This window comes from Motacilla alba, chromosome 3, assembly GCF_015832195.1.
Source record: "Motacilla alba alba isolate MOTALB_02 chromosome 3, Motacilla_alba_V1.0_pri, whole genome shotgun sequence".
Classification (NCBI taxonomy): Eukaryota; Metazoa; Chordata; class Aves; order Passeriformes; family Motacillidae; genus Motacilla; species Motacilla alba.
Window position 1 is genome coordinate 7,924,606 of NC_052018.1, and position 15,242 is coordinate 7,939,847.

The 15,242-nt window shown below is 36.6% G+C and overlaps 1 protein-coding gene across 8 annotated transcripts in view; it reads left to right on the forward strand.

Moving 5' to 3' along the window:
- Positions 1–15,242, forward strand: part of ATAD2B (ATPase family AAA domain containing 2B) — a 74,208-nt gene that overhangs the window by 14,016 nt on the left and 44,950 nt on the right. For all 8 annotated transcript variants that reach the window (XM_038130249.1, XM_038130243.1, XM_038130242.1 and 5 more), the window contains exons 2-13: positions 1,627–1,781; positions 3,238–3,284; positions 4,301–4,454; positions 6,516–6,618; positions 7,154–7,262; positions 8,435–8,551; positions 9,580–9,655; positions 11,416–11,514; positions 12,430–12,541; positions 12,985–13,100; positions 13,885–14,059; positions 14,838–14,926. In XM_038130249.1, the coding sequence (XP_037986177.1) occupies positions 1,627–1,781; positions 3,238–3,284; positions 4,301–4,454; positions 6,516–6,618; positions 7,154–7,262; positions 8,435–8,551; positions 9,580–9,655; positions 11,416–11,514; positions 12,430–12,541; positions 12,985–13,100; positions 13,885–14,059; positions 14,838–14,926 (1,352 nt within the window). The remainder of the gene's footprint in view (positions 1–1,626; positions 1,782–3,237; positions 3,285–4,300; positions 4,455–6,515; positions 6,619–7,153; positions 7,263–8,434; positions 8,552–9,579; positions 9,656–11,415; positions 11,515–12,429; positions 12,542–12,984; positions 13,101–13,884; positions 14,060–14,837; positions 14,927–15,242) is intronic.

Below are 15,242 nucleotides of genomic sequence, written 5' to 3' on the forward strand. Positions count from 1 at the left end.
CTTAATATTTGAAAATTGGTTCTGTCTTGTTGCAATAAAGAACATTTAATTTTTTAATCATAGAATGGTTTGGGTTGGAAGGAACCTTAAAGATCATCTAGTTTGAAAACCCTTGCCAGGGACAGGGGCACCTTCCACTATCCCAGTTTGCTCAAAACCCCATCCAGCCTGGCCTTGAACACTTCCAGGGATGGGACAGCTACAGCTTCTTTGGGCAGCCTGTGCCAGTGTCTCACCACCCTCACAGGGAAGAATTTCTTCCCAATATCTAAACTAAACTTGCCATCTGTCAGTTTAAAACCATTTCTTGTCCTGTCAATACATGCTCTTGTTAAAAACTCCCTTTCCAGCTCTCTTTTAAGAGTCCCTTTAGTTACTGGCAGGTTCTATAAGATTTCCCTGGAGCCTTCTCCAAGCTGAACAGCCCCAATTCTCTCAGCCTGTCTCCACAGCAGAGCTGCTCCAGTCCTTGGATTATCTTTGTGACTTCCTCTGGACTCGCTCCAACAGGCCCATGTCCTTCATATGTTGTGGGCCCCAGGGCTGGACACAGGACTCCAGGTGGGATCTCAGGAGTGGGGGCATAGACAGGGAGAGTCCCCTCCTTTGACATGCTGCTCATTTTGCTGCTGATGCAGCTCAGGACACTTTTGGCTTCCTGGGCTGCAGGAGCACAATGTGGGGACCTTCTTGTCAAGCAACACCCCCAAGTCTTTCTTCCCTGGCCTGCTCTCCATCCATTTTCCACCCAGCCTGTATTTGTGCTTGGAATTGTGTGAACCCAGATGTAAGACCTTACACTTGGACTTGTTAAACTTCATGAGGTTTGCCCAGGGTCCCACTGAATGGCATCAAGACTGTTTTGATGAGCTAAAATTTGTAGGTAATAGAATCCTGGTTTTATGTTTTGTTGCGGTAGTTCACCTAAATAGAAGCAGATCCTCTGAAGTTTGCTGTTTGTCTATTTTTTGTGTACAGCTTTGAAGTAATCCCTTGAGACTATCTTTGAGTTTCTGTCTCTGTTACCTTTGGTAATTGCAATGGAAAAAAGGCCCCTTTTGGTACTGTTTTGGTGCTTTTAAAAAGGTGTTAAGAGTAATGTGGTTAGTGTACATAATGCTGTTAATGAACATGTTGAACATCTCCTAGCTATGTGCTCGGCAGTTTGATGGGTAGGACAAGGTACTGGAAAACTCTTACAGAAAGGAAGAGCGTTTGTTTAAGCATTTTAAAGACAAAAACAACATCAGTGGAATAAATAATTGCTGTGGTTTTAAGTATCTTAATTTTTCACAGTCCTTTTCTCTCTTCATGGCATTACTAGCTCCTTTGCAAGTAAGGCGAGTATAGCAGTGTTGTGTATGATACATAAAAGAATACAATGTGTTATACAAATGATACTTGTTCAGAAATACAGGAAAACTATTATAGAAGTTTAATATTTGAAATGAAATATTTTCATGGTTTCTGGTAATGTTTTCAGAATAAACACTTTTAATATTGCACACAAATTGGTCAATAAGAGTTTGACAGAGACTTTCCTTTTACTGAGCTGAAGTCTACCCTTTTTCTGTAAGGATATCTGCAAATGAGCCAAGTATGATCTGATGCTTTTTTTCTTTTCAGAAAGATGAAGGTAGTGATGCTAGTTTGAGTGATAGCCACATATCTCCTCCTGCCAAACGTACCTCAAAACATGCTGATCCTGTGGGCAAAGACAAATCAAAATCGCGCGGTACTGGGCAGCGAGAGGAATGGAGCATCTCAACTGGACAGTCCAGGTAACTGGTGCCAAGAGAAGAAGGAACTCATACCAATTTTTTTCTGTGTTGTTATCCCACGTATGCTAGTTCTGCAGTCAGCTGCAGCTTAGGAGTGTACTTTTGAAACATGTTATTTTTACACAGTTTTCTTCATTTTAAGCCATCCGGAATGTGGATTGCATCAGTTGTCTCATCTCTGTTTCCTTTCTATGCATATTTGTACAAAAAATATAAAGTAATTTTATTTGAGATGCAGTCTGAATTTTAGATTCTTTATATTAGTAATGTAATTGGTATTTTTATGTACTCAGGCTATAAGACACGATATTTTAATTAGGGAATCAGTGTTACCATCTTTAGGGAGTGGGTAACAGTCAAGTATATTTCTACTGTTGTTCAGCCTAGTAAGTAAATTTTACTGAATACAGCCTCAGTCTTGCCACATTTTTGTACTTTGAAGCAGAAGTAATTAATTTTATTTTATAAATTATTTCATAGTATTTTACAAAGCATCCTTGTATTCATAAGGTTCCTCACATGGTTCAAGTAACTGTGAGACAGTGTATACAGTATGTTCCTGATCTATGAACTTTCAGTTAATACTGATTATTTTGTAGATAGGTATTTCATATTTATGTACATGTCAAAATAATTCTTGAAACTATTTGTATGTAAGAGTGACTGTAAGTCACTACTGGACTGTCAACTGCTAGGAAGAAGTTTGCTTAAAAGCTTTGTAAATCTCAAGACAGACCTCTTCTTATTTTTATTTTTCTCTTTTAAAGCAGAATGAATTAAATGTAGCATATTAATATGCCATGGTAATTGGGAATGTATTGAAACTTGTGCACCTTCTGTTTCTTTTGTTTGTAAGAGTAGACTTGTACTGGAGCTCCTGGAAATGTCAATATACAAAAAGAAATATTTAATGCAGCTGGGAGAATTTAGATCATTGTGTCAAATGAAATTTGGCCAGGGTACTGAAAATCATATTGTTGCTCATTTAGAACCCACTGCGACATGTCTTTGAATCTGAAGTTTTATGTTGGTTCTGCCAAAATCCGAAGCACTGTGCTTCACAGTGATCATCAGTCACTAAGACTTTTCCCAAAAGTTCTGTTGCTTCTACTGGTTTATCCAAGGTATTGGAATGATGGTTGCCTTTGGTGAGCTATGCCAAGGTTGTGTTCTGAAATTTAAGGAGAGAGTTAATAGCACAAGGGCATGAAGAAAGATTAGGGAGATTAATCAAAGAGATGCTTTGACAGCTGGGGGGATTCATACAATTGGTATTGAGCAGTTTTGTCCTTATTAAGGTGTTGGGCATGAAGCAGACTCTTCCAAGGCTATGTCTTGGAAAGGTTTTGAAATCAAAGTATCACAGAGCATTTTACAGTCAAATTCTATTTTCATTGTGTGCCTTTTGCTTGGCTAAGGAATGTTAATGTTATTTGTATGTCTAATTGTCTCATAGGTTAACTTCTCAGCCTGGTGCTACACTACCAAATGGACGTAGCTTATGTAAGTGAATTATAGCAAAACATTTTGTATCAGCTTTTGCATTAAACAGTTTATGTCAATGATTTTCAGTGGCATATGTTTTTGATAACTTTACTGATTCCTTTGACTGTTTTGACCAGAAAAGTTGCTGCTCAGTTTTCTCCTGTCGCCGTCTTGGATACTCCCTGTGGATATGGGAAACATTTTTAGATGAAAATCCATTTCTCTTCTCAATTCAGACCTCTTGGCCATGATCTCGATGTTTTCCTTAATTCCCAAATTACTGTTATGAGCTAATTTTGGCCTTCCTCTCTCAGTTGGTCTCTTTAATTTACTTAGTCTCTTTGCTCATCTGAAATTTGGCCTTTTGTGGTTCTTAACATTACTTAACTCTATTGCTTTAGAGAGACCTGCCTTGTCTGCAGCTCCTGCTACCTTGAACAGTCTTCTTAAAAGCTTGTACCTTGCAAACTTGCCATTTCATTGCTTATCTCAGCTAAAAACCACTTTGTCTTTTGTGTCTCTTTTTCATCAGTTCTGTGTTGTTTAATTTTGTGTTGACTCTATGTAAGGTGTTATTTCATTAGGCATATTTGGTATTTTATTATTTATTGTGGTGCCTAAGAAACAATTAGCAGTGGGATCTCTTTGTTTGGCACTGTACAGAGTAGCTGGTATAGATTTGCTTGTGAAGTCAGTATGTTGTATCTGGTCTTTTGGTACTATATTTGAAAGACTTAGAATTAAAACTGTGGGCCAAGTGTGCATTTTAGTATTGATGTTAACTTAAAAATATTGAATGCTTAATTGAATGCCAAATTTTCATCATAAAATAGGATTATCATCTAAGGAAACAAGCTTGAATATGCAGAAGTAACTTTTAAAATAACTTTGATAGGAATTAAATACAGTTCTTTAGTTCATACTGTGCTTAATAACTTTTGGTTTATTGTCCTTGCTAAGTATTCTCTTATTAATTCTTGTTTGTGAAAATGTTGTTTCCTGCATTTTGAAGTAGTAATACAAATTTCTCTTAGCTCTCAAAAGCCACCCCCTTCGAGGGGAAAAAAAGGGAGATGGGGACCATGCTTGCATAAACGGAGATATAGAAGTCAGAAAAAGTTGTCGGTCCAGGAAAAACAGATTTGAAACTTTGAATCAGAGTTTATTGTTTGATCAGCTAGTAAACAGGTATGTGGGGATACTACAGTTGTATTCACAAAGCACCTTAATGATTTTTTAAAATTAGAAACCCGTGTGTTCCAGTGCCATGTCTGTGTTTTACTGTGGGGATGCATTGAGACAAGCTAGACTGGTTTCAGTTACAGCTGGGTCTGTGCTGTGACTGCCACAGTGTCCCTGCTCTAAATGCAGAGCAGCTTCCCAGGTTTTCATTGAGGAGTAAGTTACTCTGTCCTTACACCTGGATAAAGCTGTGTGTTGGCAGTTACTGCAGAGTGCCTGACGTGCTGTAAATCCACACCCTAGTTTGTTTCTTGGTAACCTGTTTATGTAGTGATACCTTAAATGTCATGTAAATTGGTGATTAGCAGCAGTGCTTGGAAGCATTCTAGGTTTTGCTTGTATGATTTTGATCATAAAATATCAAAAGTTTGTAGCTTTCTTTTGTTTTTGTTTTTTACCATTTGTTAATAATTCACATAGGGTGGGTGTCACTTTTTGACATTTACTGTGCAGACAAAGTAGGTCAGGGAGGCACGGTCTGGTCTGAGCATAGGAATGGGAGCCAGAAATGCTTTTTTTAAAATATTATTTCTCTGTAGCCCTGGGCAGGTCACTTAATATGTTCTGATCTTCCCACCTGTAAAACAGGTTTTAGCAGTGATATCTCTTAAGAGACTGCTTTCTCCAGAGCTGGAAAATGATTTAAACATAAACATTTAATTGTCAAATATGATCTTTATTTTTAAATGTATTCTGTTGAATTTTTTATTAATTTAATTTTCTTTTTCGACTTACTCAGTAACTACTTGGTATCAGTGTGCAAACTTATATTGAGATATATTTATTTTTCTAGTTGCAATTGAATCTTCCTCTCCTCATCAACAGTAGGAAAAAGTCTACCATGAAGGTTGTAATTTGATCAAATCATGGTATTGAAGTCTGTGTATGAGCTTATACTGATAACAGTGTGTCCCAAAATCATTGTAGGTTTTTAAGAACAGGTTTGACAAAAGTCTGTCAAGAATGATTTAGGCATTCTGTAGTGTGCTCTTGCCTGGCAGAGCACGTTGACTTTTCCAGGTCCCTTCCACCCCTATTTTCTTTGGTAGCAAACTGCAGCATGATTTTACTTGAAATGGTTCTGTCACTCATCACAGATATTTTGGAAGAATTGTTTAGAATGGAGAGGAGCTCTCGTAATGAAAGCATGGCCTTACTGACTTCCATCACCAGAACTTCCATTGCCTTCTTTCTAGGCAGTCTTTCACCCTTTAGATTTACTTGTAAACAGCTTGAAAAAAACAAAATGAAGGTTTCTGTCTTCTTACAAATATTATACAAATATAGTAGAACTCCAGTTGAAAGCTACTCTAATCACCATGGAGAGCAGCAACATGGTCTTCAGGACAGGTGGCCAAATAATTGACTTGGCCTGGCTAATACTGTGCTGTTCTCTTCAGCAGTGAAGCATCTTGGCCAGGGGTGTCACTTACATGCCACTGCTGTTTTGACAACTGTTCACAAATATGCCAGATAGTGAAAATGCTGACTAAATAGTAGATGAGAAATGATGGTGAGGTCAGATACTGAATGATGAGATTCTAGATGTTACTGATTTAACAAAAAGAAAATCCTGTATGTTCTAATGTCTTTTTGAGGCCAGAGTAAGAAACTGTAAAGCTTATGGGGTGGAGGCATTAATTGCATTCCCATTATTATAGTTTTATAGGTGAAAAGCTTTACTTTCTTATTTTACAAATTAAATTTTGCCTGACACCTGATCTAATGTCTCAGCAGTTGCAAATTCATATGCTACAGTTTATACTGAGCCAAATTCTTTTAAAAAGTTTGTTAAAATACTACTATCTAATTTGAACCCCAAACTTAAATAGCATCAGCATTTTTTCTTTTACATACTTCTTAGTTTATATTCTTTCAATTTCATTATGGTTAGGTGTGTAGTTAATTGATAGACAACTTAAGATGTTGAATGCTATGTCCAAAGTTCTGTGTGGCATTGCTTTAAGACTGATTTTTTGTGTGTGTTAACTGTTACATATATTTTAGTACTGCTGAAGCTGTCCTACAGGAAATGGATAATATTAACATCAGGAGGAACAGGCGATCTGGGGAAGTAGAACGGCTACGGATGTGGACAGATACAGAATTTGTAAGTGCAGAGTTTCTGACATCTTGGATAAAAGTCATCTCAAGGCAAAGCATGTTTGTTTTTGCAAACACCATGCATTTGTCTGTAGCTGTGTCTAAAGGTTTATGATTTTGTTCAGTGGATAACTTTAAAAAGCTTAATAAACTAAAATTCAGAACTACATTAGTGGATATGCTCTACATTGTTTCCTTTATTGATAAATTCACTGTCATGCTCTCCTGATGTACTGTGATGGTTCTTTGGTTTGAAGCATACTCTGGTAGCCTGGAAGCAGCAGAACCAGGGACCATCATCTGCTTTTTTTCATGAAAACTTGATATTGATGTTACTCTGTATTAGGTGGACTAGGTACTGTCTGAGAATTTTACTTTAGCATCTATGAAATGAGACTGCTTTTGTAGTCTACCTATGGAGAGCTCTGCTGGAAAAACACTTGAGGACTAGAGATTATGTGGAGCATTATTTATTGCACTAATACTGGGATACTGGGTGACATGGGACAGTACTGATGAAGTGCATGTGAATTTTATTCCAGGAAAACATGGATATGTATTCTCGAGTGAAAAGAAGGAGGAAGTCACTGAGGAGAAATAGCTATGGGATTCAGAACCACCATGAAGTGTCCACAGAAGGGGAAGAAGAAGGTATGGGTTGTAAAAAATAGTGGGGGCTTGTCTGAAATACTTCTAAAACAAAGTTCTCCTTCCCATAAGATAGAAATATATTGCACTTCAGAAAGCAGAACAAAGCCTGGTCTCTAAATGTTTGTATAGTACATTTCCTTCCTTCTGTTTTTCTCAATACTAAGTAATTGGATCTTTCCTTCCATTCCGTGTGACAATCCTCTGGTGGAAATCAGGATGTGATGAATGCAGTCTACAACTATGTTTGTTCTAACTGACTTGATGTTTCTCATGTGCTGAGAGGCAATTACCAGAAAGAATTTGTAATAGTTAGGCCTGCATCATTCCTTTGGGGTAAGGTATTAATTAAAGTCTCCTTTCTGTCCACTGACTTTTTAGAAGGCTTGTAGGTGTATAGCTGTATTTGAAATTCTACTTTCCTTTAAAAATTTGAATGAAATTGGTCAATGGGTTCAATAATTACCAGGAAAGAAGGGATTGTGCCTAACTTTGATTGCCTAATCAGCATCATTCTTGGGCTCCTTAAAAAATCCTACTTAAATTTCAGGTATCCATACAGGTTTCAGCATACAGCATCTCAGTTTTTAATTGAAACTGCTGTGGAAGGTATGGTTTGTCCCAGTGAGTGAGAATGCAGTCCTAGTTCTGAGGTCCATGGATGGAAATTCTGATCCTGTTAACAGATGGGCCTATGTTGTGCCTTTATACACATAGTATATAAAGTGTATTTCTGTGTTCTTTGCTTTGTGTAAAAATGATACTGTAAATCGTAAGTTGTACTTATTTTCATGCTGTGTCAAATACTTGATTTATTGAGGGCTCCTATGGGAAAAGAGAAGAAAGGAATTATCCTTAATTTGAAGGATAGTTATTGAAGGAAAAATACTGTGGATAGAAGTGATATTTGAAGTATTTTACAACTAAAGCTGTTTTGAATGCATTTATTTTTCTTTCTTTTGCCTTTCCAGAATCTTTTGTAAATATCTAGAAGGAAGTTTGACAATGTACTGTACATTCATCATGACCCTCAAATTTCCATTGAGTTGACAATTAGTGTTAATTAATAAAAGGGCAGTAATTCTCAGTGACTATTAAAAAGTTATTTTTTTAGGATGAAAGTAGCTCTGACATGAAGTGGAAGTGTTCTGAAAATATTTTTCCCTCCCCAACAGAGTCTCAGGAAGAAGATGGAGATATAGAAGTAGAAGAAGCTGAGGGGGAAGAAAATGATCGGCCATATAATCTCAGACAGAGAAAAACTGTTGAGAGATACCAGGCCCCTCCAATAGGTGAGGAACTTGACAGTGCTTGACCTGCAGGAGTACCATGGATGTGTGGAGGGAATAGTTGGATGGCTCACCCCTGACAGAGTAACAGGGTTGCAACACTGTGTGATTTCCACCCTGACCTGTTGTGGTTCACCATGTGGATGGGACTGCTGAGACACAGTCTGTCAGTTTGTCAGTGGTGGTGGCATTGCTGCCTCATTGAACTCTGCAAATACCACCCTTTGCTGGGCTCAGGGTTGGGGGGGGAACGAGGTTTGGGTCAAGAAATACTTGGCAGAAAGCAATCTAGTAAATTAGGTGATTACATAGGAACAGTAGTTACTGTTATGCCTGCTTTTCTTCTTCAGTGGTAAGCCTAATTCATAGCTGTGCATAAATGGCATAACAGCAGTTATCTCAAATGAGAAATCTCAGGTATTTCAGTGATCATATAGTCCAACTGCCTGGCAGTTTCAGAGCTGACAAAAAGCATGTTATTCGGGTCATTGCCCAAATGCCTCTTATGACAGGCTTGGGGCATCAATCACTTCTTCAGGAAGCCTTTTGCACTGTTGGACCACCCTCTCAGTAAAGAAATGCTTCTTCCTGTCAAGTTTGAGTTTTCCCTGATGCAGCTTTGAACGATTTCTGCAAGTCAGAGGATCATAGAGTATGATTTCTTAGATAGAGAGCTGCTGTGGTTTATTTGTTCTGAGAAATTCCACGACATCTCATATTATCAGCTATGAAGAAGTTTCTGTGTGGAGTTTAATGTCCTGCAAGTAAACTCAACATGCTGGTGCCCTGGTTGAGTTACATTCTGTGCCATGACAGACACAGCTCTAGTAATTTGAAGAGTATGAGGATGGAATTCCTGTGCCTGCATCAAGCCAAGTTCAGTGATAGTGACAAAGCCCCCTGCCCAGTTCTTTCTTTTAATTTAAGCTTTTAGAGAAACCAGTAAAAACCTTATTGATGAAAATTGATAATCCAGCGCTTCTGTGCTGCATTAAGATCAGTTTGTTATTCTTCTGTAATTGATGTTACAGTGCCAGCTCATCAAAAAAAGAGAGAAAATACGCTGTTCGATATTCACAGATCTCCTGCAAGAAGAAGCCATATCAGGTAACTGTCAGTCTTTTGGTGTGTAATTGTTTGCTTTCCTTTAGTACATTTTGGTAGCTTTTGATTTTCAAACCATTCTTGAGTGAGTTGCACAGTTCATTCACGCATGTGAGTGGGTCTTGAATTGTTTCCTGGATTCAGACCCTGATCAGCATCCAGACAGGAGTGTCATGGCACTGTCTAAACCTGCTGGAAGCTTGGAATGGAAAGAGGCGTGCTACAAGTACTAGAAAGAATTCTGCATGGCACACTGTAGCTTTCTCTATAAGGCCACATATATAATATTTAAATCCAATACATCAGTTTAACAAATATTCCCTTTCTGTTCTATAAAAGTGAGCAAAGCAGGTTAATGTTTTTTGTTTTCTTTCTGTTCAAATTTCATGCAAGAATTTTCAACAATTTAATAAAATATTTAGCAAGCATAATTTTTGACTCTTATGTTTTGTGTCAAAGAAGTCTGGAATGTATCAAGTTGTCTTGGAAACTGTCGGTAGGATTTATGTAACAAAACAGATGAGATTACAGCTTAAAACATTTTTTAAAAAATAAACTTACTCAAGGCTTCAAAAAGACAAATCTGTCCATGAACAGAATCCAAGTAAATGAATACTAGTCATAGCTGAAACTCTTGTCTTATTGCTCAATTTAATGGCATAGTGAAAGTAAATAAAGTAATAGCTGAATCTTAGGATTCTAAAGTTTCTTTGTGATACAGATAAGAGTTGGTGGTTTGGTTTTTTTCCTTGAAGATCAAACGACATTTTTTTGGGTAATCTCTGGATTTGTACTTGTACTTATTGTTCATACCAGAAGAATGTGAAAGTTATTATCCCTTTGGTTTTAGCCTGCTCATAACTTGGCCCTTGTTTTATCCCTTCTTGTCATAAGAAGTCTTCCCAATTGCTTGATATTCTCTTTGATATCTTTTGAAATGTATCTCATTTTTGGTCATTGAACAGTAAAACTGATAGACCATGTTATCCATTGGCAAAAACCAGTTAATTCAGTGCATTATCATGTTCATACGAATAATGCAGCTTACTGTATTCATTTAGAATCCAAGACTTTTTACTAGTAGCCAACTTCTTCATGCAAAAAAAGTGCTGAATATTTCAACCGATATCAAACTCAACACCTTTTTGTGCAGAATATTTAATGTACATTCTCTAATATTTCTCAAATACTCCTTTTTGTGAAATACAGTGATACTAAAATAAGAAATGGTTAATTCAGACTTTGGGTAGTAATTTTACTTGCATTCAGATCAGAAGTGCAGGTATTTTGAGAGCTTGTTCTGCTATTCAGAATTAATAACCTTGTAAAAAGAGATTGTATACTTTGTGAAGTATGGATTTTTTTTCAAAGAATATGTAAAGGAAGCATCAAACTGAGTAAGGAGACTTTGGTGTGTCTGTTATGTTAGAGGTGGCTAAAGTTGTTGGAAATTTTCTTAAGTACAATTGCCGCTTATTGACTGAATATTCAAATCACATGGCTGAGGTAGCATGGACTGGACCACACATGTTACAGGGCTCTGCTGTTCTAGTAATGTTGAATTCAGATAATCACTGTGGCAGTAAGAGCTGTTGTTTCCCTCTCAGATTGTTTTGATATTTGATGAAGCTAGAATTTGCATGCATCTCAAACCTGAACAATACTGTACTTGCTATTTCAGTTTCATTTTTATAGAAGGACCAAAACATGCCATTTCACTGCAAAAAAGACTGAGTTTTCTGTTTGTTTTGCCACTTCAATAGGAGAAAGAAGCACGCCATTCACAGCAGCGATACAACCTCTTCAGATGAAGAACGTTTTGAAAGAAGAAAATCTAAAAGCATAGCCAGAGCAAGAAATAGGTATCAAAACATCCTTGGTCTTTAGAATGGTTTGATTTTATTATTTATGTGAAAGCAAGCAGAACTAGTCTGTAATGTTTTATGAGTTCTGCAGACTTTTGATTCTGCTGGTAATTACCTGCAGATGTGGTTAGGAGGAGTGATGGTTATATATTAATACAGGTTTTGGAGTCTTATGAGCAGATAATTAATAATAGTAATAAAACCATGGAAATACAAGAGTAGCTGTTTGATTCAGTTGAGTTATAAAAATCAACTCCTCTTGGTTAAAATATCATTGGTGTAACTTGCTTCTAACTAATTCAGTTGTACTCCCAGCTCTTCCCTCATCCTCTTGTGTAAGTCTTCCTGCATTCTAAACACCTAATGCACATTTTTTTGACCTTACATGTATTTAGAAGTAATATAAAAGTGGAAGATCTATAAGTAAACTTGTTCACTCATACTAGGTAGGAAAATTCAGCACGAAAAAATTCTCTCATCTTTTTTCCATCTCTTCCTGTCTGCCACGTTGTTCCCTTTCCATTGCAAGGAATTTAAGCAATGTACAATGACCAGAAGCGTGGTTCTGAGTGTAACCTGTCTCTTACTAGTACCTTTCTTCCTCCCTTTAACTATGGCCTGATGTAGTATCTGTGTAGGGGCTTAAAGGAAGGAAATATTGTTTCTTCTTTGTTCAATCAAAATAATCTATCCAACCTAGTTCTTCAGACTGAAATATTTGTATGGATGTATAAATATTAAGGAACTTCCAGATATATAACCATAGTAACCACAAAAAAAACATTAGTTTTGTTTACCAGTCTGGGAAGGTTATCTCTTTATGTAGTAAAAGGCATTTAATCTCTTGTTTCTTCACCTCCAAGCAATGAGAGCAGAACAATATTTATTTGGTGTGTGTTTATTGTTGAACAGGTGCCTGCCTTTAAACTTCAGAGCAGAAGACTTAGCTAGTGGAATCCTTCGAGAACGTGTGAAAGTTGGGGCGAGTTTGGCTGATGTTGACCCAATGATTGTTGATAAATCGGTAGGTTTTGCTAGAGCTTTTTATCTTCCTTCCCTGAATTATGCATAAGCAGAATTCTCCCCAGCCTTTTAGTGATGTTGAAGTAAATTCCTAAAAAAACTCACTTTTTTTTTTTTTTTTTTTTTAAATTTTATTTTATTGTTACCAAAGCTTTTGTTGACTTATTCCTTTGGACTGCAAAGCATTTGCTCTGGGATTTAGGCTGGATCTCTGTAGATGTCCAGGCAGCCCTGGCTCAGTTAACTTGCAAACAAGATAAGCCTCATGTGGGCAGCCAAGAGTTGACTTTCTCAACTGTTTTTTTCATGTTTTCAAAATTCAGGGAAATCCTGTTGATCAATGCAATGCTTTTTTCTAATTTGTTTTCAAATGTTTTATACGTAAAGATGCTTTTGTGGAAAGCTGTTAAAATATAAACTTAATATGGTGTCTTTTTTCCTAAGGTGTGTTTTGATAGTATAGGGGGATTGAGCCATCATATCCTTGCACTTAAGGAAATGGTAGTGTTTCCTCTTCTCTATCCAGAAATATTTGAAAAATTCAAAATTCAGCCACCAAGGTAGGTGTATTTACTCTCACTGTTGCATTTTTTAAATTAAGCTCTGAGGAATTGAAAACACATAGGAGGTTGATTCTTTCCCTGAAGTGTTTTACAGTTCAAATAGATTTATGTGTTTGCTATCCAACTTGTCTGTCAGAATGTCTTCTAAGCAGGATGAAGAATTAAAAAAACCTAGTATGTTGTTCTTGTGGGAGGAAGGTAAACTTTGTGATTTGGTTAAAGAAAGAATTCTGATGTCTTTTATTTAGTATTACCTTGCCTTTTTTTCCCATTATGTTATTAAATATTTTACTAGATCAAGCAAAATGTTGATGTTTCTCTCAATAATATTACACTGGGATTATAATATTTAATAATGAGGCATCTTGGTATGTGATTTACATGGTGTTTAAGTCAATTGAAAAATTTGGAGTATTTTTGTAACTTAATTACTTCATTCAAGTGAAGTAACAAATGTTGATTAAGGTGTTACTTAAAATCTAATACTTGAAGAGGTGGTATTTAACTAATGTAGAAGAATCCTTTGGAAACTTAATATGCCTTTGATTAATGTTCTTTACAAATCAAAGTTTTGCTGTTTTGAAAGAATGAAACAAACTTAGATTTTATGAAGTCATGTTAATACTACAACATTTTAATAATACAATACTGCTGCAAAATAAGAATACAAGATCTTAAGTCATTCTTCTCCAGGCTCCCTGTCTTCATTATAAAATTTGACTTGGAGTTTTTCAGGAGACGTAAAATAAGTTTGTGACTGTGTTGATCCATTTATCTTCAGGGGCTGTTTATTCTATGGTCCTCCTGGAACAGGTAAAACCTTGGTAGCTAGAGCTCTAGCTAATGAATGCAGTCAAGGAGACAAAAAGGTGGCTTTCTTTATGAGGAAAGGAGCAGACTGTCTCAGTAAGTGGGTTGGTGAATCTGAACGTCAGCTTCGACTCCTTTTTGATCAGGTTAGAAGAAAATACATTTTTCTTGATGTAATTTCTCTCTGTATGTTGTGTTTTGTGGTTTAGGTAGCCAAGGTGTTTCCAATTCAAACTAAATAACTGTACATTTTTGTAAATTAAGTAAGATTTTACCAAATGTCATATTTAGATGAAAAAGAGTAGGGGAATGCTGACAGTAGTTTTTCTTGCTCTGGAAACTCAGAGGAAGAAGTCTCTTGATTTGTTCATTAATGAAGCAAAGTAGTTCGGGTAAAACTTGGGGAAAAAAATCAGTCAGTGAGTTTGAGTTTGACTGACATGTTCAAGATAAATGCTACAGAGGGGAGCACATGATTGCCTTGGTTGTGTGCCTATTTTAGTGTTCTTTTTTGGCTTAGAAGAGATTGGACAGACAGAGAGTCACACAAAGCAGTAAAGCAGTAGCTCAAAGAAAAGTAGTTGTCAGAGCTGTCTAAACAAACAGATCGTGAGCAGATAAAGATCATGTTTTCTGTAACGGAGTGTCAGGTGTGTGTTTGTCTCTAACCTGTCCAGCACACAGTAAAACTGGTACACTGGTGCCATCTTGCTTACTCGAAGTAGACTGCACTCTGCTTTGCTTAGAAACACTGCTGGAGTTGGAAATTCAGTTTTCATTTCAGACTTTACGCTTTCTAACAAAGATATCTCAATATGTGTTAGTTTAGCATGTTAATGCTTTCTAGTGAAACCAATGTTCAATTTTGATGGATAAATTAGGAATTAACAGTGAATTCAATTTTTTCTTTTTATCGCATACCAGGCATACTTGATGAGACCCTCTATAATCTTTTTTGATGAAATAGATGGTTTGGCTCCAGTTCGTTCTAGCAGACAAGATCAGATTCACAGGTAATATTTCTTCTATGCTGCCATTATCTTGGTATAGGGCACATTATCTTGGTAAACTCTTAAATGTAATTTTTTCTCATTTCACAGGAAAGGTTTTTACTTTTTCTGAAGCCCACTTATACTAGAAAGGACAGATTGGTTTTTTGGGGTTGAAAGTCATCTTTTCAGTCCTTCAGGCAAACTGTAATTTGCTGGGAATTGAATTGCAGTGACAATTACCCTTCAGCCACATTATTAACTACAAGATTTCCACAGCCATTCCTTGATTTGCTGTTTTGTGCTGTAAACAGATTGTCTGTTACCAGCTCAGTAGAAT